The 21011-nt window shown below is 41.5% G+C and overlaps 1 protein-coding gene across 4 annotated transcripts in view; it reads right to left on the reverse strand.

Moving 5' to 3' along the window:
- The window catches only part of specc1 (sperm antigen with calponin homology and coiled-coil domains 1), a 73947-nt gene that overhangs the window by 44344 nt on the left and 8592 nt on the right, over positions 1-21011 (reverse strand). Inside the window, exons 1-3 of one of the 4 annotated variants that reach the window (XM_083986708.1) lie at positions 14745-14936; positions 10160-10340; positions 9900-10035 (exon numbers count right to left, since the gene is read on the reverse strand). In XM_083986708.1, the coding sequence (XP_083842834.1) occupies positions 9900-10035; positions 10160-10315 (292 nt within the window). In that variant the 5' untranslated portion in view covers positions 10316-10340; positions 14745-14936. Of the gene's footprint in view, positions 1-1268; positions 1681-9899; positions 10036-10159; positions 10341-14744; positions 14937-21011 lie in introns of those variants that run through there. The other 3 variants (XM_083986710.1, XM_083986709.1, XM_083986711.1) reach the window with 3 other exon arrangements.

Consider the following 21011-nt stretch of genomic DNA (forward strand, 5'->3'; position numbering starts at 1 on the left):
ACATACTTCCACAACACCAGTGTCATTATTATTTTGTACCAAGAGCAATATTCAACAACAAGGACCGAATGCTGCTGCACAGTAACTATGAATAATTAGTGACATCAAAGAAGGTCTTATTAGCTAGCTTTCTTCCTACTTTTTGACTCGGCAATCAACAATCTTCTGTATGCTGTATGTGTGTGTTTGTGTGTGTATGTGTGTGTGCACGGAGAAGAAATTGGGGGGAGCTAATCTTTCCAAGCATGCAGCAGCTTGCAACCAATGCCTTCCAATCTGAGCCCACTGTGCTCTATCTTCAAGCAACACATGCCACTGCTATGAAATGATACAGCTTAAACACCCACCACTGATAAAATACTCTACTATCTGTGTGTGTGTGTGTGTGTGTGTGTGTGTGTGTGTGTGTGTGTGTGTGTGTGTGTGTGTGTGTGTGTGTGCATGTATATTGCCACCTGGCTCTGGTCTATTTAGTGTCTATTTCTGTTGGGATAAAAACACACAAATATCATCACATAACAGCAGAACTACATGATGAAGCTCTATATACAGTATGTAGGTGTATATATGAGGAGGCTCTGCTCACATGCACACACATTAAGATGCAAATGATTGTTTTGTTTAAGAAAATCAGAGAGGTTACAAGGGCTGGGTTGTCTTTGGATGAGTGTGAAGTTGCTGCTGAGTGCAGATCAGAGCTACTTTGAAATGGAAATCTTACAGAGCGGCGCAGTGAGCTCGGGGGCAGCGGAGGGATGTGCGCTACGAGACTGATGATACCATCTCCTCCAGCAGGTTCCCTCATGCTCACTGGCAGCCACTCACTCAGCACTTTCCCCCTGCCTGATATCCACACACACACACACACACACACATACACACGCAGAAAAAAAGAGAAACACAACACACTAGATCCATATCAACACGTCGACACGCTCGCACAATTAGTGGCAGGAGAACAGAGCAGAATAACCAACTTCTTTTTCTTCTGACCCGTTTAAACAGCCTCTATAGCTCCGGGGCATATTAATCACTACTCATCAGTCAGTCAGCTCTGTTGGTGCACATCTCAGTCAGTTCTCATTAGTCAGGACTTGTCTTGTCAGAGATATTCTCAGACATGACATGACAGGAGATTAAGCTCACACCTATTGTGTTTACCAAATGAAATGTCTTTCCCTTTTACATCAACAGAGACAGACAGACAGACACAAAGAGGGAGAAGAGATGCTGAGGAAAAAAAAAACCTCGATACAACAGAAGCAGACCTGACTCCGTTTCCTCCTGTCTCCCCGCCTGGTTCCCCATGTTGGTCCACTCCGCGACTCCCACACTCCGCACCGGGGCGGACTAATCCAAGAATCCGTGGCTACGGGGGAGGGATGTGTGTGTGTGTGTGTGTGTGCGGACGCAAGTGTCAGGGTTGTTGTCTCTGTTCAGCACCCACAGCCGAATGGCGGTCAGTCACATAGAGAGGAAACCATGAGATATAAAATTCTCCTTCTTCCTCTTCTTCCTCCTCTTCCTTCCTTATGGTCTTCTTTTCTCTTCCCCACTCCTTCCCAGGACTGTGTGAGTGTGTGTGTGTGAGAGAGCATGTGTGAGGAGGAGGCAGGCTGCGTGTCCTGTCAGTGAATGACTGTGTGTGTGTGTATGAATGTGTGTGAATGTGTGCGAGTGTGCGTGTCCTCCAGAACAGTGACAGTATGTCACACTGGCAGGCGGGCGGGCGGGCAGGCAGGCGGCGTCGTGCTCACTTCATTATCGCTGTGATGACTGGAATCAGCTCAGAGGAGGAGTGGCTTCCCAGGCCACACACACATACACACACACACACACACACATACACACACGCATTAACACACCTCCTCCCTCTGCTGCCAGCCAGTTTACTCTCACCAATACCAGTTAAACAATAGTGAGATGAACCGTTCCTCTCACTGGTACTGAAAGGAGGGTGGAGACAGAAAGGAAGGAAAGAGGAGCACGAGGAAAGGAAAGGCACGATTTGTATTTTTGGCAGAGTGTGACAGAGCAGCTCTTGTCTTATTTTCTTTTCCCCCCCTCCCCTCCCCTCGCTTCAGCTGAACTTGCAGCTTGGGACCCATGCCTGCTGCTCCCCCCCTCCACACAGAGTCACATCAGCCATCTCCCAACAAATGTCTGTGTCATTGACGGGGGAGAGGAGGTGGAGATCAGAGGCCACCTGAGGCTCTCTGTACCATTTCCCCTGCAGCAGACGCAGCAGGGGACGATAGCATGCGAGTGTGTGTACATGTGTTTAAAGATGGGGTGGTGCTGCTTAGGTTGGGTGAAGCTAGTATGTAGATGGCTTGTTATTTTCTGTCCTTTGCTTTCTCATTCACAATGTATGCAGAGGTTAAATATTTATGATGGCAGGAGCTACAGGGAGAAAACCACGCTGGGAGGGAGAATGACTTGTCATTTTCTTTTAGGATCCCCAATATTCGCAGTTTTTTGGTTTGTTTTTTCACTGTTGTTTTGTTCAGAGCATGTGTGAGCCAAAACAGAAGCTACAGTTTTACACTACAGGAAGATAGCTGTTAAATATTATTAAACACATCCTTATAAAATCATTTATAGTATAAATATACCAAGTTACACAAAACTACATGATTATAAATGTGTTATTATTTAGGTTAAAACTGTTAAAAACAGCAGTAACTTAAGGAAACTGTTTGGATGGATGGATCTATGACACAGCATGACGCTGTGACGGTCAGAATTCAAACCTGTTCAGTCATTAATCATTACCAAAGCTCTTTATTAGAAATTAAAAATCATTTTAACCGCATCCTGAATTTTTCAAAAGGCGTACCTGCTACAGATCGGCGCTGATATTTTTAGTTGTATGAGCATCTATGTTGCATAAGCTCAGAAGTACCACCTTCTTTTCTTTCGGCGCTCACTGCTGAGAGGAAACATGGGAATAGAAAAATGAATTTGTAGCTGTGGCTGCATTTTGGCTCAGTGTGTATTATTCGATGCATAAAATACTTTAAAGCCCCAGCTAGAAAAGCCCTTCAAAAAAAAAAACTCCAGCAGCTGTAAAGGAGGTCTAGTTTGCTGCATGATTTTACCCACATCAGGTTGAATATTAAACCCTTTGATATCGATACTGTACATGACCACTTCCAAGCCTTTCATATGAACTGTTAGACTTCCCTCCTCCTCCTCTCTTGATATTCTCCTCTCCCCTCATCCCGGAGCAGCACATCCACCTTGGTAAACAAACATGTCTGTAATCCAGCTAAGAATGTTCTCCTCACCACAGGACGCCCATCTCTGTGAGCCATACAGGCCTCTTTCAAGATCTGGCAGGACTCATTCTCTCCGGCTCGCATGTTGAGGGGACCGCTGGGGTCACCAGCTTCTCAAGAGAGGAGAGAGACTTGATGCCAAAACTCTGGTCAACAAACCTTTAAAAAAAAAAAAAAAAAGGGGACCAGGTGTGTTTATGTCTGAGCTGATGCAAGAACTGTGGATACAGTGCTAATTCTAGCCTTTGAGGCAAACCCTGTAGATGCACTGTGTTGAGTAGGAGTGAAGCTATTCCTGTTCATCATAATCCTTTTTACGCTGCATGCATAATAAAGAAAAGAGGACACTATCATACTGTATATATGTCGTCGAGTATACAGGGGAGGGCATTATGTGTAATTTTGCATGCATATTTCTGCGCGTCTATCTGCATGTGTAAGCATGTACGTCCTCTTACTGTTTTGTGCTAGTGTGCGTCTGCCATGGCTGAGTGCTTATGCAGGTTGAGTCGTCCCAGTGGACTGAGCCATGTTTGATTAATTCATCTGACAGATAGAGGAGCTCAAGGTCCATACTTCTGCCTCCTCTTGCCTCCCAAACACTGACACACACAGACAGGGCCCTGCTGGGACCACATTACTGCTGTCTGGAGTCTGAGCTCTGCATAGTAAAACTCACACACACGCTGGGTCCATAATATTCCCATCTTGCCTTTTGTGTCTCTGCTGTGCCTATCCTTGACTGAGACTGCAAAGGTCAACTGAAATTTGCATCATATACCCACCGACACCGACACCGTACTTCTGCCCCAAAAAATTAACCGACTCCACTGTGGATATGATATACAGCGAGCAGAAAGTCATCTGGTGTGGCTCGCAAACCTTCCATATGGCAGTAACAGTCTGTGAGGAGCCTCTAGTCCATCACTCACTGACAACAGACCTCTCATCCAGCAGCGGCTGGAAGTTCAAAATTAATGGCCTGTGTTTGGCTGAAGGCTTTTTAGGGAATGACACAGCAGAAAGAAACTCAAGCCCCCTCCTTAACGCATCTGCATGTAGCAAATAACACGCATCTCCCCGACCTCAACTATGATAAAATGACGATAATGCCATAAGTAGTGGAAGCATTATCTCATCATAACGTGTCATTATTCCACGTCTACCAGCGGCAGAAAGGGCAGTCAGAGGAACACCGTGGCATGAGAGTGCTTCGTGGTAACGCTCGGCTAACCCTTAAGTGAGATTTATGAAGTGACAGTGTTACACCGACACATGCCACTCAGGAGGATGACACTGTGTAGCAGAGACACGCCGACACTGACAGATGCACGTCTCTTCAAATGTGCAAACTCTTGTCAGAGACTCGACATGTTTGTTCTCGACTTTTACCTTGAGGCGGGAAGTGACACTTAGACGCTGCCGAATATACTTAGATGGATCATGGCATCATACGCTATATGAAAAGGGAAGAAAGCTACAATCCTTCAATGCTCCGGCTTAATTTAGCATCAAAAACTTGTTTGCTCTTGTGCTGCAGAGAGTGAAGTATCAGCTGGGGTGGAGGAGTGCGATTTGAATATAAACTGTGAAATAATAAAAATGAAAAAAAGCTCAGCAGTCACCTCAGTGACTTCAAGATGGAAAAGAGTCGCTGAAGGACTTTTACCTAAAAGCTTAACGCTCCTATTAACGATCAATGTGAAAGCACAGACGGAACAAAGGTGAAGGAAAGCGTCTGTCAATGAAGGGCGGGCCCGTTTATAAAGTTATGGCCTGCAGTCACCTCTACTGGGCTTGTTATTTATAGAGCAGGACAGTCTTATCTCCTTCTGTCTCCTCTCTTCGCACTCTCCACAGGGACTCCTCTCCAAGTGAAAGCTTTTCTAAATTATTGATGAGGAGTTTTAAATAAGTCATCAGGACGAGGCTGGGTTTTAACCCGTTGTCTGACAGCACAGTAGAGTTGGTAAAGTGCCAACTGGGATAGGGGCGAGACTCCATTAGCAAAAATAACAGTTTTGACTCATTAGTATGGCATGCTGTGAGGGCAGGCGAAGGTGGGGTCATGCTGTCAGCTGGGGGTCTTTTCAGCCAATGCTGTGTGTGCATATGTGTCTATGTTGCCTTGTGGCTGTGGCCTTTGGCGAAGTACGTACAGTAACTCTGCTACAATATATTTTTCCTTCAATAGCAGCATCCTAATTGGAGGGGCAGATTTAAATAAAGTTTTGTGTCACAACAGACCAATGATATTCTCTAAGAACATGGTTATTTGGGACACACCCGAGTTCATGCAATCAAAACATCTGTCCAAATAACTACAATATGATGGCTTTTTAAATCTTTTTGTTGAGCCTAAACAATCACACATAAGTCATGACAACACTGAGATCTATTACTTACAATACAAAGCTCATAATGAGAAGGTAGCGCGCAAAACACTCTTAAAGATCATGATAAAAATGGCAGTTAATGTCCAATGAGGATACATTCATTTGATTTCATGCAGAGAAAAAATGGACCACTGATCAATTTTATGAGTCCGACTGCTGCACTAAACCGTGAAGTGTTGCAGTATTTCAAAATTATACTGATTAGCGCACGCAGCCTCTTCGGTGTTTGTTTCTTTGATTTTCTCTGTATGCACAGCATCTCAGGCGCATTTGACCCAGTTCTGAAGAAACAAATGCTGCATCTCTTCACTGCTGCCTCCATATCCCTACATTTAATTAGCACTGATATGCTCAATGGGATGTGGGAAGAATTACACTTCAAAACAAGATAAAATTCATTTCATTTCATTGGTGTTGCTCAGAGTGCATCATTTGTCAGGGTTTAAAAATACGGTGCATTGCTTGGTAATGTGTCTTTCCCCATACAACTTTATCGCTCTATAAAGATCCTGTCATGCATCCACTGTCTTGTCACATAATGTACTTTGATGGCTGCAGAGAAAAGACTTAATTACTGCCTGTCAGGTATGATGATTGTGCCTTAGAGCCCAGTCCTAATTGCTTCTTGTCACTGAGTAATGTCATAGATCAACTACAGTAGAAGGAGAAGTGCATCTGTTCACGATCAACCTGTTGGGTGACAATATCTCCAAGACCAGCCTGAAGACAAATCTCTGGATTCCAGTGAACATGTTTGCTCCAAAATGTCATGATGCAAATTTTGGATTTTTTGTGTGATTATTATTAGTATTCTTTTCATCTGAAAAACTAAATCCTCTTCAGAGAGATGTTTTCTTCCCATCTGCATCAATAAACAACGCAAACAACTCGAGATATTTTTCTGAGCACGACATCTCAAAGAGTTCAAAATGCCACAGATCACCACCCCAATCTGTATTCAAATGATGACATTTCCCCTGTGTGGACGTTTTTAGCAGAGCTCTCAGGTCAGGAGCAGTAATTCAGAACTGAGGGCAGCAGGTTGAATGGTGATTGTACTGTAGGCGCTTGCGTGCATGATAAACCATCACAGCTCTTTCAGCTGTCTAATGTGATTTTCCACTTGCTGATTAGCTTGGTTTTTATGACCTGTTCAACATATCCACTAATTATCTGTCATCATATATCTTGACACGCACTTTTCCCTGAGTCCCAGCCCAGGTGGACGATGTGATGGGATCATGTTGACACCCTAGATCTGATCATGGATGTATAGGGTAGTGCTATATGCATGGATGAGAAATGCCTGTTGGTACATGCTTGAAGCTGTTTTCATAAGTACTATGTGTAAATATGAAGTGAGAACCTGTAAATTCAGTCAAATGAAATATATCTGATGAGATCGAATCACTTTTTTATTTATTTTTAATTATTATTATTATTTTGTGCGTAAAAGTAAATAAAATTGGTTTACCTTTTGTAAAGATAAAAAGCAGAGGATTACATATTTTCTTTTGGGAAAAACAAATAACTCACCATGATGATGATTTAGCAGCTGCAGTGATGATAAACATCCTTTAAAAGCAGCAAAGGGAATGCTAAACAAGCTACACTTGAAAGGTTCAGCATATTTTTCACACTCTGCCTGATGCAAAATGTGGCTACAAAACAGAATCAAATCTCTCCCCTGTTCTAAAGGTTGTTTTATTTTCTAACAAATAATTATCTAACATTACCAGGCTTCCCCAGCTTTGGGATGGTTATCGGAGATTGGCTAGCAAAACTAGGCCAGACGTTTAGAGTAATGAATATATCATGAACAGCACAAAAGGGGAACCTGCTCTTGTCCTTGGGTGTGAAAACACTTTGAAAAACCAAACTTTGGTTAATTAGAGCCCCATCCAGTGAAAGCTGATCATGGTCTAATTGTGTTTGAAAGAGCCGAGAGTCTCGCTTGGCCGTGGGTTTCTCGGCTCCTCCGGAGTCTTTTGTTAAGTAGAATTCAATTATCTTTTCTTCAGCACAACACAGCTGCCCTTTGAAGACGGAGTTTCACCAGAGCACAGGATCCACACACTGTGTCACTGGGCCCCTACAAACAAATACGGCTAAGCCTCTCACTTTCCAAGGGTGTGCTGTGAACAACATGAATCACTGCAACCAAATTCCTGAAAAATTCCTCTAGAATTTTTTATTATTTTAATAACTGTTTTATTGTTTTAAGTGTACCTTGTTATTTCCTTCTGTTCTGTACAGTAGTTACGAAAGGCGCTATAAAAATAAAAGTTATAATCATTGTCATCATAATCATCACCATCATCAACCACCTGTCCTGCATGCAATATGAGTTTTGCAATCCTTAGTTGCTCTATTAATCTGTTTTATCATGACAACAACGTCCTGCTGGCGATGGTGTTTTCAAAGACAAAGCAAAGCTACAAAAACAAAGTATGTGATTCAGTCACAGGAAATGGACATGAATATCATGGACAACAAATCCCCAACAGCAGCAGCATGTCGTTTACATATGATGCAGTTTTTGTTCCATATCTGTCAAACCATCACATACATCCAGTCCGTCAAGTATCTCCATCCACTTTTTGCCTTTCACATGAGTCCATAATGTTGCTTGAATTACTTCAGATACTTAAATGATGGATTTTTTTTAACTGTTACTGCAAACCTTTACATCCTCAAATGCTTGAACATCCAGGTGAGCAGGGGTTAATATAAACAGAGCAATAATGAAAGCTTCTCACCTCAGGGACTCTCACAGCGACTTGAGTGAACGCAGGTGGAAGTAATGATAAATCATTGCTGAGGAGAGTGCACTGTGAATCACCATCTGCCTATCCTTTTCATGTCTATGACGTTTCAGCTAGACGTGAACTAAAAGATCAGACATGTCTGTTCAAAGATTATATTTTTGTTGCTTGGTTTGGAAGTTTTCACACTGTATGGTAAAAAGGGAAGGTGCTTGAGAACAATGGATAATAGCTGAAGCTGTGTATGTTCATACAATGATTAGATTTAAAAGGTGCTTTACACATTTGAATAAATCTTGAACTTTAAAGTAAAATCAAGAAAAGTGTTGTGAGGTATGGTTAGGTTGGTACAGAAAGAGACAGCTGCATGGGATTCGGTTACATAATAAGTGAATTAAAGTATGAGGAGAAGGTGCAGTACATCAGACACTTCCCATGAAAGCTTCTTTCATGTTGGGCCAAATGTAAATATTACACCTTGTTTACCATGAAACACACTAAGTTTTTCATCATTGTTATGATGAACAAAATGTTTGTACCCAAAATAACATCTATATTTTCACATGACTAAACTTAACACAAAATACTGTAAATGTGATAATAACTGGTTCTCCTCGACCAGTTTGGTAGATGAAATGTGTTACAAATAGTTTTTAGAATTAAATGCTCTCTTCTCTTGCAGGCACTGTATGGTGAAGTGCAATTTTAAGGTCTATCTAAAAAAGATGTGTGCTGACACAGTATTTATGGGTGTGAATGTCATAACAAAGCAGGCAGCCACAGATGATTTCCTTTCATTCAGAGATTTGGGGTATTTCTCTGCAAATAGTAACTCCTGATTGAACAGCACAGAGAACAACACAGTACTCTAAGCCAAACCAAAACATATCAACACCTACTGTACTGCACATGCACACACACAGCAAGTAAAGACTGAAAGACCGGTCAATAACCCCACCAACACCATTTTCCATCTCTTGAACTTGGATAAAAAGTCATTTTTCCTCATTTGTCATCCAAAACACATCCTGCTGTTCTCAGGGCTGAGCAGATGTTGACTAAAGCGCAGACTATGAATGCACCCAGTCTCTCAGTTTTGGACCAAAACCAGAGACCAAAGAACCTCAGACACCTGCGCCACACCAGTGCCAACCAAACAAGAAGAAAGAGACACGGGGAAAAAAAAAGAGAGACGTGTAAAGAGAAGTGTCTCAGCTGCATCAAGCCGCTAGTTAACCACCAATAGCTTTGGTGAGGTACTGTGGCCCTCTAGTGGCCACATGTGGTTAGTGGCATTTACTACAATTTATAATCCCTGACATGATATACAGATTACATCTAGTCAGTTTACAGCTCTTTACTCTGCTTTTGAGCATTATACTGTTTTTTCTTCTCATCAAATCAAGTCTATAAAACTAGTTTTGTCAAGATGTCTGATAAGAGTAGTTGTCCCTTACCAGATGTGCTGCGAGGACGAGCCTCGGGAAGATCAGAGATGGCTCCTGTGGTCACAGTCTTCTTCATCCGGGAGCCGGAGGCAGCAGATCCCAGAGCAGGCTTCGTCAAGGCATCGTCGCTGCTGGCTCTTTTCAGCTAGAAACACAACTGCTGTTAATACCAACATCATGGGTCTAATAATGTACTCAGGACGTCTCAACTGTCAAAGAATTAACTACATTATTTAGTGGTAGATTCCTGTAGTGTGCTTGTAACTCACCCTGCTGAGGCGCTGGTCAGAGGCGAGCAGGCTGGAGGATCTGGTGGTCCGAACAGCTGTGGAGGCGGCGGACGAGGACACCAGGGAGCCTTGCCTGGTTCGCTCCTGCAGTCCCGGCTTGGGCAGCCCCACCTTGGTGGTGCCCGTTTTTAGCATGGCTGCCTCTGTCTGCTAACTACACCTGGAAGAAATCATAAAATCATAAATGATCAAACTTTTTTTCTTTAAAAAAAGCCCTCAAGAAACCAACAAATGTCTTTCAAAGGTTCTGTGTTTCAATATCAATGTATCATTCACAATTCTCTATCTTGGAAATATGCTGGATGGAGTGAGTAAAACTGATATCTATCTTCTTAGGGTCTTGCTAGCTGCAAGTAAAAAGGCCATCACAAAATGCTGGCTCCAGAAAATTGCCCCCACCACAGATAGTTTTGTTAATATTGTAATTAAGCAACTGTATGTCCCAAAGCAAATGACTCAATCTGACTCCAGAAAGACCTGGGTGGAAAACGTTGGCAGAAATGGCTTAATTTTTTTGGATATAGACCACCCCCAAAGCTTAATTGTTCAGTGTTTTTTATTTGTCCTTTTACTTTTTGTTTTAAAAGGTGAAAATGATTGGGGCGGTGCGTGGCGCAGTGGTTAATGCCCCATGTAGAGGCTACAGTCCTCAATGCAGGCGTCCCCGGTTCGAATCCCGCGTCGGGCAGACCTTTCCTGCATGTCATTCCCCCTCTCTCTGCCTCCCCCTTTCTTTTCTATCTCACTGTGCTGTCAAATAAAAAAAATGCCAAAAAATATACTTTAAAAAAAAGAAGGTGAAAATGATCTATAAATAAAGAGTTTAAAAAAAAGAAAAAGAAACCAACAACGGCCAAAAAAACATGTCACTATGACTGTCATGATGTAAAAATGGCATCTGTCTTGCAAATTTACCAATAAACTGCAATAAAATCTGTCCTCACCCACATGTAACTTTCTACAAGCATTTCATTTAAATTTAAACATGATCAATTTAAACAAATCTCAACTTTCTGTCCCTTTCCTTTGAGGGGCAGTGTAGAGCTAAATATTTTCCAGAAGCATCAACTCACAAAAAGATGTACCAAACAAAAACAGAATAGCTCAAGTATTTCATGATAACTACATAATGAATAAAACATTTAGCCGTGTATCAAACTCAAGAGATTATTTTTTCTCCAGAAATAGCAAATAACTGCAGGGGAAGCACAGAACAACATGCAGGCAGCAGCTTTTCTTTGTGTGAATAAGAACATTTTGCATAAACTGTCTGGTGGCATTTGTGGCTGTTCCAAAATATACAAGCAAAAAGCCGCCTGAGGGCAGCTGGGGTTGATTCAGTAGCAGCCCCCATTGAACTGTGCTGCAAGAGGAAGGAGAGGGAGAGAACAAAATCTCTTATCTGATTTGGTCAGAACAGCAGCACTGACCAGCACACAGCATGATTTCCACACAAGGTCTGCAGCCAGTTACACTCACACTGTGGTTCTTCTATAAGAGGTATAGTTAAGACATCGTGCATTAATGGCTTCATTTTTCCTATTCCAACAGGATGCGGTTACAAAAGACTGTTAAAGGTGAGACGATGAGTGATGTCCAGACGGAAATGCACTCATCTGGACAAAGAGTAGCAGTAGGAAATGGAGGGATGGTGGAGTGCACTCAACCAAGGAGAGAGTGCACTGGTAAAAAGCTCTGTAACTCCCAGTGGAGCGGCTGATTCATTGATCAGAGCTGAGGTAAGCAGATGCTCTGCCTCTGACAAACACAGGGAAATCCTCCGGCCTCTGCAATGCATGTACGCAAGTTAAATCAGGACAAGGCCGTTTCAGCGCTCTCATCTGAACTATTTATACTTTTTTTGCTGGAAACCTTTGTAAAGTAGGACAGGTGATGCAGCAGTAAAAAAACCCGCATTGACCACTGGTATGACATCTTGGGAGCCGTGTGGGCATGAGCTACCTCTCTAATATAAACAGGATGTTCGTTGGTAAAACATTCCCAACACATGGTGCCCAGGTTTGGAGAATGCTTGTGGGTGCTTGAGGACTTATCTGATCAGAAACACACTGTACTGCATGAGAGCATGTGTCTCCCTGCTGCCTCCATCATATGATACTTAGACCTCCCGAGGCCAGATCCTGTGACTAGCTGCCCGCCCGGCCGGGTATAGTCCGACACCTCAGCTGCCATGGCTCGCTTCTGTTTAGATCAACTTTCACGGCTGCGTCACCGGCCGCTGCCGTTGCCGAGTGAGCACGTGTCTGACCTGCTTCTCAACCTGCTCTCATCTCACCGTGGGCTAAATCAGGAAGTGAGGCAAAAATTGAGGATGTCACCCCTGAGGCTATATTATTTTCATTTTTGAAAGAGAAAGGGAACTGAGCTACAACCAAATGTTTTTATGGAACTAATTTAAATCAGGCAACTGCAAAATGTTATGTACATTTGAAACATTTATTAACACAAAAGCCTGTGAATGAAAAGTCTAATCCAACTTTTTTTGGACTTCTGCAGGACTCAATTATGCAAATACGACCTCTCTATTTTCCTCTGCAGAGATAAGACTCTCAGGAGCCAGAAGTGTGTCCCCATTTACTTTAGAGCGACCTAGTTATGAAACCAAAATGTCTTTCAGAGTCACGCAACAACAGGGTTGCATTTTAAACTTGAACTAGAATTGAAACAAAGAGTGGGACCCAGGTATCTCTCCTTTTAACGCCAACTCACCTGACAAAAATGACAAGCATTCACCCACTTCTACTGTGCTTCAGGGTTAAGTAACAACTAGGACGATGATGTGCTTTAAACAGATATATATGGAATTTGCTTTGAAAAACACTAAAATAGAAAAAGCAAATGTAATTTCTGGCCACCACAATCATAAGTAATGGGTTTACGTCTGCCTTAATTACATTGCCTCCAAGAACAGGAGCTTGAATGTTAAGGCTGAACTGGAGACGTACAGTTTCCTGACAGTTGCTGCTGGACCAGACTGCTGCGATGAGATAAGCAGAAAGCACGAGGATTCAATACCAACTGACAACAGTTATCAGTTCGAGTCAGGTTAAAACAGTCTCTTTCATGTCACCTGATCGAATCTGACAACCCCGAGGGAAAGAATGATGCGTTTTCATAACCAAGATCAACAGTGATATAAACTGGAAATTTGCTTCAAGCCCAGATGTTAAAAACAAACCAAAACTGACATTACAACACACTGCTCTTATTCTACCCTTTAATTTAGGAGTAACTGCCTCATTGCATACACAGTGAACAGATATAGAAACAATCACAACAACAAATCCCATCATTTACCTCAATGAAAAAGTGATATTTATGTTTTTACTATAAAAAAAGATGATTATATCACAGTATAATCACTGTAAGGTGCAACCTGCAGAGGAACTGTGGTCAGCAAAAATAGGACAGATGTCAAAACAAAACCAGTAATTACTCTACTTACCCTGCAACATATCAGTTACAGAAAAATACCTCATATGTACACATTCATTAGACGAATATGTAACTTGGCCAGTTCTGCCTGACTGCCACAACCTCAATTTGCCTCAGATTATGGTGAGAAATCTGAGCTAACCAGTCCTGACCATCCTCCGACCTTAAATACAGGTTGTTCTGCTCCAGAGCAGGACGGGCCAATGAGCGCACTTCAAATAATCAGTTTATTCTGACTGTTTGTAAAGAATATGGAGCTTGTATGAGAGCGAACGCCCTATCTATCACTGCCATTTAAACAGACCTTTAAAAAAAAAAAAGATCAGCGATCAGAGGGGGAAACCGCAGACCTGCTGCAAAACCTGCTGACATCCTGTGGTAACATTTAACTGGGCAAAGAGCAGCACATTCAAATCTACACCAAATCTCTATTTTGATTTTGAATAATACAATTTCTGTTTCAGGTTCATGATGAGCTACAGCAGACGACCAGAGCAGCAACAGAAAGTGATTCAAAGTAATAAACAGCTCATGGTCTTGTGACTCCATTAGCTGCATTAGAGAAAACAGATACAGGGTTTAATGTGTCAAGTGTGTCATCACATCCTTTCATGATGCTTTCCGGTGTTGCCCAATGGTTAGTGAGCAGGATGACATGCATGCTCACTATAACCACAACACAAGTTTAAATATAGTCTCCTCTGCTTGAACACTATTGAAAAATGTTGTTTTAAAACTATTCTAGGTCAAGCCACCTTTCTCAGATTTGCTTTTTCTGTGGTTGACAGAAATGTGAGAAACCTGGCAGAAATATCTTCAGCAGATGTTTTGACTCACTTTCTTCCTAATCTATTTAAAAAATGACTTCAGTTTTTCCCGTTTCAAACTTTCCTATTGCAGTTTAACGGTCATTAATCACATCCAAAGTAAACTCCATTGTCCCCTATAAAACTTGGAAAACAATGCCTGGAGGTGTAACAACATGTACCAGTCTGATCTGAGACCTTCAGATAGTGAGAAATGAGAGGAGAGAGGTGGTGAAGGCAGAATGGTGTCACACACAAAACACAACCCGCTATACAGTACAGCTGCAGTGCAGTTCACTCACGTGTACGGTGCTGGATGCTGTCCCAGAGCCGGCCCTCTGCCTCCTCACTACCCTGAAGTACCAAAAGTGACCAAAAATATTCACCCGGTCTTTGCTGAGCTCCACCGAGGGCGAGAAAAGAAGGGTCAGGAGCAACGGCTGTCTGCCTCAGTACAGCAGCCAGGATGAGGAAGTACTGCAGGCTGCCAACGGCTGTGCTGTGTGTGTGTGTGTGTGTGTGTGTGTGTAAGAGCCGGTGCCTTTTTTACTCTCTCATATACCAAGAGGAAGGGAGCGACAGAATCTCAGCCATGGGTATGTTTTTCTCCTCTCCTCGCAGTTTTTCCAGACTTTCCCTCACTTGTGAAGAAAAGACAACAAGAAGGAGAGAATTGGACCAAGAGGAGGAGGGATAGATCTCCAACATGTGGTATGAGACTGCTGCTGGGGCCATGCACACAGTCTACAGTAAATAAGACTAATGGTTTTTATTATGATTGATCACGCAGACTTCCCCTTATTACTGCAGGTTCATGCACTTTGTTCACAGGGCAGTGGTTTACACTGTGATTTAACCTGTGTGTGGTTTGTAGATGTGACACAACTGATCCTTTGTATTCTTCAATTAAAAACCATAGCTGTGTAAAGGAGTGTTTACTGTACAGTTAGTGGCATGTCTACATCTGAGCCTTGTCCAACTTTCTCAAGTACAAATAAATGAATAAATAAATGATAATGGCATAGTTATGAAGTCTTTATTCCTCCACATGACCTGTAGGCTGTTCGGGCACCAACGCTGCCTGACAAAGCCCGTCTTTGTCTCAGACACACTTCTTAATGCGAGGGTGGATCATTTGTGGAGGGGTTTTTCATTGTATGTGTTCCCATACTGCTCTAATTTGGGTCCAACAACGTGTGGCATGCCAAGGCCATAGAGCATGTGGGTGGAGAGAGAGAGAGAGAACGTACTGCACATTGGGCTGCGATGAAACAGGCTCCAGTTTGTGGCAAGTGGTAGACTGAGGAACTTCTGACCACACCCCTACACCACCATAAAACTACTTTTTAAGAGAGAGTCCTGCAAAGGGTTGAGGAACAGTTCAGAACGCTTTTTTTAGACACTGCATGCGCACTGATTCACACCCTACTGCACATACAGATTCTCGGTGTGATTTCAGGGGAGACTGCATGTTTGTGTCTACGACTGGTTCTCTGATGCTGCTGCTGGAGCCACTGCAGACCAAACACTGCACCACTCAATGCCTGTTCAATGCCAGTGCTCATATACCTGTGTCGGTAACTGTGGCTGATATCAACATCAGACATCTAGCATGACTCTTCAAGAGCAGTCCTTACCTATTGTTATGTTTTGTCTTTTCCTAGGGAGGCTATGCAAAGAAAGACAAAGGTGATTTTGTTTTCTGTTCATGTTACAGACGGCCTCTCTAGTCCACATCACACAAGTTAGAGAAGTTATATAATAATAAAAGGGCGGGAGTGGTGAGCCCACCAACTGTGGGTTCAAATATTATACGTTTGCTCTGGACTATAGCTCAAAAACTGTGACATATAATGTCAGAGGGAGAGGGAACTTCTCATTTTTATGTCTAAAAATATTGAAACTAACTTTGACTACCTTTCGTCATGTTTTGTATTTCAATCTATGATTTCAATCTAATGGTTAAACTCCAGCTCCTAAAACCATCAATATAGTTAGTAAATGTATGGAGTATTTACATTACCAGTACTTCCCTGAGAGAAATGCTCCTGTTCTGCTGTTGATGATATATATTGTGCTGTATTTGGGATTAATGGAAACCTCCATTCCTGCTGGTGGCACCAGATACAAAATCATCTTCACTCTTACATCCTCTTGATATCTGTCAAGATATTTCCCTAAAAACAAAACAAAATGTAGACTGAAGAGATGGTAATACTCCTAAAAATGGCTTCTCTCCAGGGCAAAGCTTCTTGGGAAGGTTTGCAGACATACAGTCATTTTGCTTTGGCTACTTTCATACACATGATGTCACAAAGCCGCTTCTTTTGGTCGACAACCAAGGAAGTTTCACCAGGAGAATAAAGAACAATCACACAGATATACTGGGACACATGGTGTACCAAAATAAACATATACTTGGAGGACAACCAAAGAACCACTTCAATTCATGTCCACCTCATATACTCACAAGCACCACAATGACAGACCAGTAATTACCAGTATACTGACCATTAAGCCATAAAAATAGCCAACGTATGTATGAGGACATTGTTAAGGACTTTGAAACAGGATAAGCTTCAATTCCACCAAAGGCCTTTAAAAATAAACAGTTGTAGAAAATGTGTGTTAGGAAATAGGAAACAACAGTCAGACGCTTGGAAACAGACCAATCATTAATAAATAATGATGGAACATCAAGCCATGTGGCTGGATGTTCACTAGGTGAAATGGCTCTCGGGGGATTTCTGTCATTGTTTGAGACAAGAGGTTTCTCTGTCAAAATCCCCAGTAGAAAACACTGCAGCTCCCGAGCGCCGCTGCCTGCTTCTTGTTCGCTTCCTTTTTCCTCCGTCTGTCTTCAGGAAAAAGCACTGAGTCAGACTCTCCACATAGACACAACACGGGATATGAAAGCAAATGTAACATGATGATGATTCACCCAAGTGCGAGGCTAAATATACTGCTTTTTCCAGAGGCCTACTCTCATTAGCAATACAAATAGAGACGACTGTTCACAAAATATGAATATATTGTGATAATGTAGTGTTACAAATTCAGTGTCAAGTTGCATTCCTGTTCATGGTACTGTGAAACTTGTGGTCCTCAGAAAAATAAAGTTACCATTAAATAAGGATCGAATAACAATAATAGCCATTAAAATCCACTATAAGCCTTCTGGCTGTGAGTGGGTTTCCATTTAAGATTTTTTAAATCGGAAAAGATTCGATAAAGCAGTTTTTGTATACAGCCATGGCTGTCACTTTGTGTAAACCCAAAAACATCCTTAGCAAATTGGTTTAAATTGTCAGTGCTGTCACTTCTTTGGTAGACAGTTTCTAAGAAGAGACATCTGCACGCTGCAAGCTCTTGCACCATGTGATACTACAGCTGCAGACGTAGATGGTTTATATGACTATCAACAGCAACCTGATTTTTCACCATTTAAAATAAATAAAATTAAGATGAACTGGCCATGGTACAAGCCACACGAATACACGTTCATGATGAATGACAGTAGCAGCTGCGGAAACTGTAACTTTCCAGTAGTTAAAGTCAGATGGAAATCAGACACACAGTTTTAATGAGCTATTATTTTTTATTTAGTCTAATTTAAACTAAAAACCTTATATAACCAACAATGACATGTATCATGAGACACTGGCTGAATACTGATCACACAGTGCATCAAGGGCATTGGAAATAAGCTTCTTACTAATGAAAGCAGAGATTATACTTTGTGTCTGTTGCGTCTGCTGCTGTGTTATTAATGTGTCGATCATATCCCCATTACAGCTGAACTTCTGAACTAACATCCTTCTGTAGATCTACTGCACTTTAATACAAGTCTAGCATTTGAGAAGAAACTGCTGCAGTAGGAACTTGTGTAAAAGGCCAATAAGGGAGCGTACGTGCATTAATGGATTAATTGTGGTTCACCACGCTGGCAGCTCCAAAGCATCTGTACAGCACCTGGATCTAAGGAAGCACAAACTCATTATCTGGACTACATTCAAACAGGAAGAGCGTGGGATTAAGTCTGTACCTCATACTGTGAGGCGGTCTCTGTTCTCCCTTTGGGTTCCCCCTTTAGTCTGGAAGGATCTGAAACCAGTACACAACTAAACGCAAACCTCCTTCCCAAAAGCTGCATCAGGAAACTTGTTCTAGCCTTTTAGTTTCACCACAAAACAAATGTGGGCTGCGAACGTGTGAAATTTTCTGCAGTCACCAGCAATTTGTGAGAGTTGTGAGCAGAGTCAAGATGCCAAACACACTCGAATGCCTACAGCTGTACAAATATTAGCAGACTTTAAATGGTTTAAACTGCACACTGAGAAGAGAGAACCCGAACCTCCAGCTAATATTCAGCAGTACAAAAGTGCTATGTAGTGTACTGTATATGCTTAATGCATTTTAGGTTGCTACCGCTACCATGCTAATGTGGAAACACGGATTTCAGATAATGCTAGAAAGAGTAAAGAAGGAACCCCGCCAACCCCTCCAGTGTGATATTATAATTTTGCTACCAAAACACAGAAAAAGTACCTCTCAGCATCTGAATATGAAATAGCCTACAGCCGGGAGCTGCTGCCTAAATCAGCATCTTGTACTTCAGGATGAGATGAGGAGAAAGCAGAGCCACTGAGGAAAGTGCTGAAATGATAATTTTGCTTGATCTGGACAGAGATCAATAGGTAGCATGGCCTTTTTCAAATTATGTCAATGGAGAAATAATAAAAAAGCCATATCAAAAACATTAGACATCTTAGACAGGAAAACACGACAGTGTCATCACTGTGAAATACTTAAAGGGATAGTTCAACCTTTTGGCAAATTGGCCCATTGCCATAATCCCTATAGTCATAGCAGTAGGTTCGTTACCTTTAATTGTTGGTGCAAGCTATTTTAAGAACAGTGGAGCAGAGCCGCAAGCTGCTCAGAGCTACGCTACGGAGGCTCATGGGATTTCTTGGTTTCCCTCATCAAACTCATCAATCCAACAACCCTAAAATGCTCTTGTGACCTGCACATTCACCATGCTATGAGATAATAACGGAACGTTACGAGATGGAGTTGTTTTCGGGGCAAATGCAGAGATTGCTTGCTGAAAAACTTAAAAACAACTCCGACTCGTAACGTTCCGTTATTATCTCATATCTCATATTTTGTACATTTTTTCTGATACAACTAAACTTAAACTAAACTAAATATCAAAGAAACACAAAAAAATACAATCATGTCATTTAATATTTAATATAAGAGAGAGAGAGATGCATAGGGTATACAGTATAAATGTGCGGATATATACTTTTTTTTTTTTTTTTTGTATATATTTGATTCTGTGAGTTGTATTTGTTTTGTTTCATTGATTATTGATGCTTTGGCAACATAGTTCTCGTAACATTCATGCCAATAAAGCAAATTTGAATTGAATTGAGAGAGAGAGAGTTAGCTGTTGAAAAATGAAAGCTCTTATTGATATCATATAATATTGTTATTGTTGTTTTTCATTTATTTATTTCATGTATTAGTATTATTATCATCATCATCATCATTTACTGTAATATGAACTAAGTCTATATATTTTTGTTGTTGAGGGGAGCAGCCTTATTCCTTGGTTCTTTTTATGTTTGTTTTTATTTATTGTCTGTATTGCTGTTATTTGCTTTGGCAACACTGTATTTTAACGGTCATGCTAATAAAGCACTTTGAATTGTAGATAGATAGATAGATAGATAGATAGATAGATAGATAGATAGATAGATAGATAGATAGATAGATAGATAGATAGATAGATAGATAGATAGATAGATAGATAGATAGATAGATAGATAGATAGATAGATAGATAGATGACCCTATTGAAATTCTAGGAAATTCTTGCCATTTTGAGAGAGAGAGAGAGATTTCATAGATGGTCGGTGGTAGATCTTCTCTGCTTTTGCTGCAGTATCTTCACTGCTTTTCTCAAATAGGTGGATTTGTGCCATCATTCAATTGTTGCTCATTTAACATACATTATTATTTTATGTATGTTATCAAGAACAACAAAATGAACAGAACTGATGTTTTTTTTTTTTTAAACGAAATAGGTGGGAGAAACCAGACTTCCTGGAGAAAACCCAATCTTGAGACTGAATCCATTCATTTAGTACGAGAGCATCATGCTAGGAGGAGTTGTTCAGGTGGCAGGGGATGGAGGGTAAAGGGTGGATGGTAGGGGTTAGAAAGTGGGAGGGGGAGTTGAGGGGAGGGAGAGAGATTTCAGATTATTTTGACAGAGAGAAAGAGAGAGGGAGATTTCATAGAGAGATAGTCGGTGGGATATCTTCTCAGCTTTTTTCCAAATACTTGTGGATTTGTGTCATCATTCATTCAGTTGTTGCTGATTAACATACATAGATTGTTTAATTTGTTTGTTATCAAAACAACTAAATGAACAGAAGAGATGTTTTTTTTTTTTTTTTTTTTAAGCGAAATAGGTGGGAGAAACCAGACTTCCTGGAGAAAACCCAATCGTGACACTGAATCCATTCATTTAGTACGAGAGCATCATGCTAGGAGGAG

Source organism: Trachurus trachurus (genome assembly GCF_905171665.1).
Source record: "Trachurus trachurus genome assembly, chromosome: 14".
NCBI lineage: Eukaryota > Metazoa > Chordata > Actinopteri > Carangiformes > Carangidae > Trachurus > Trachurus trachurus.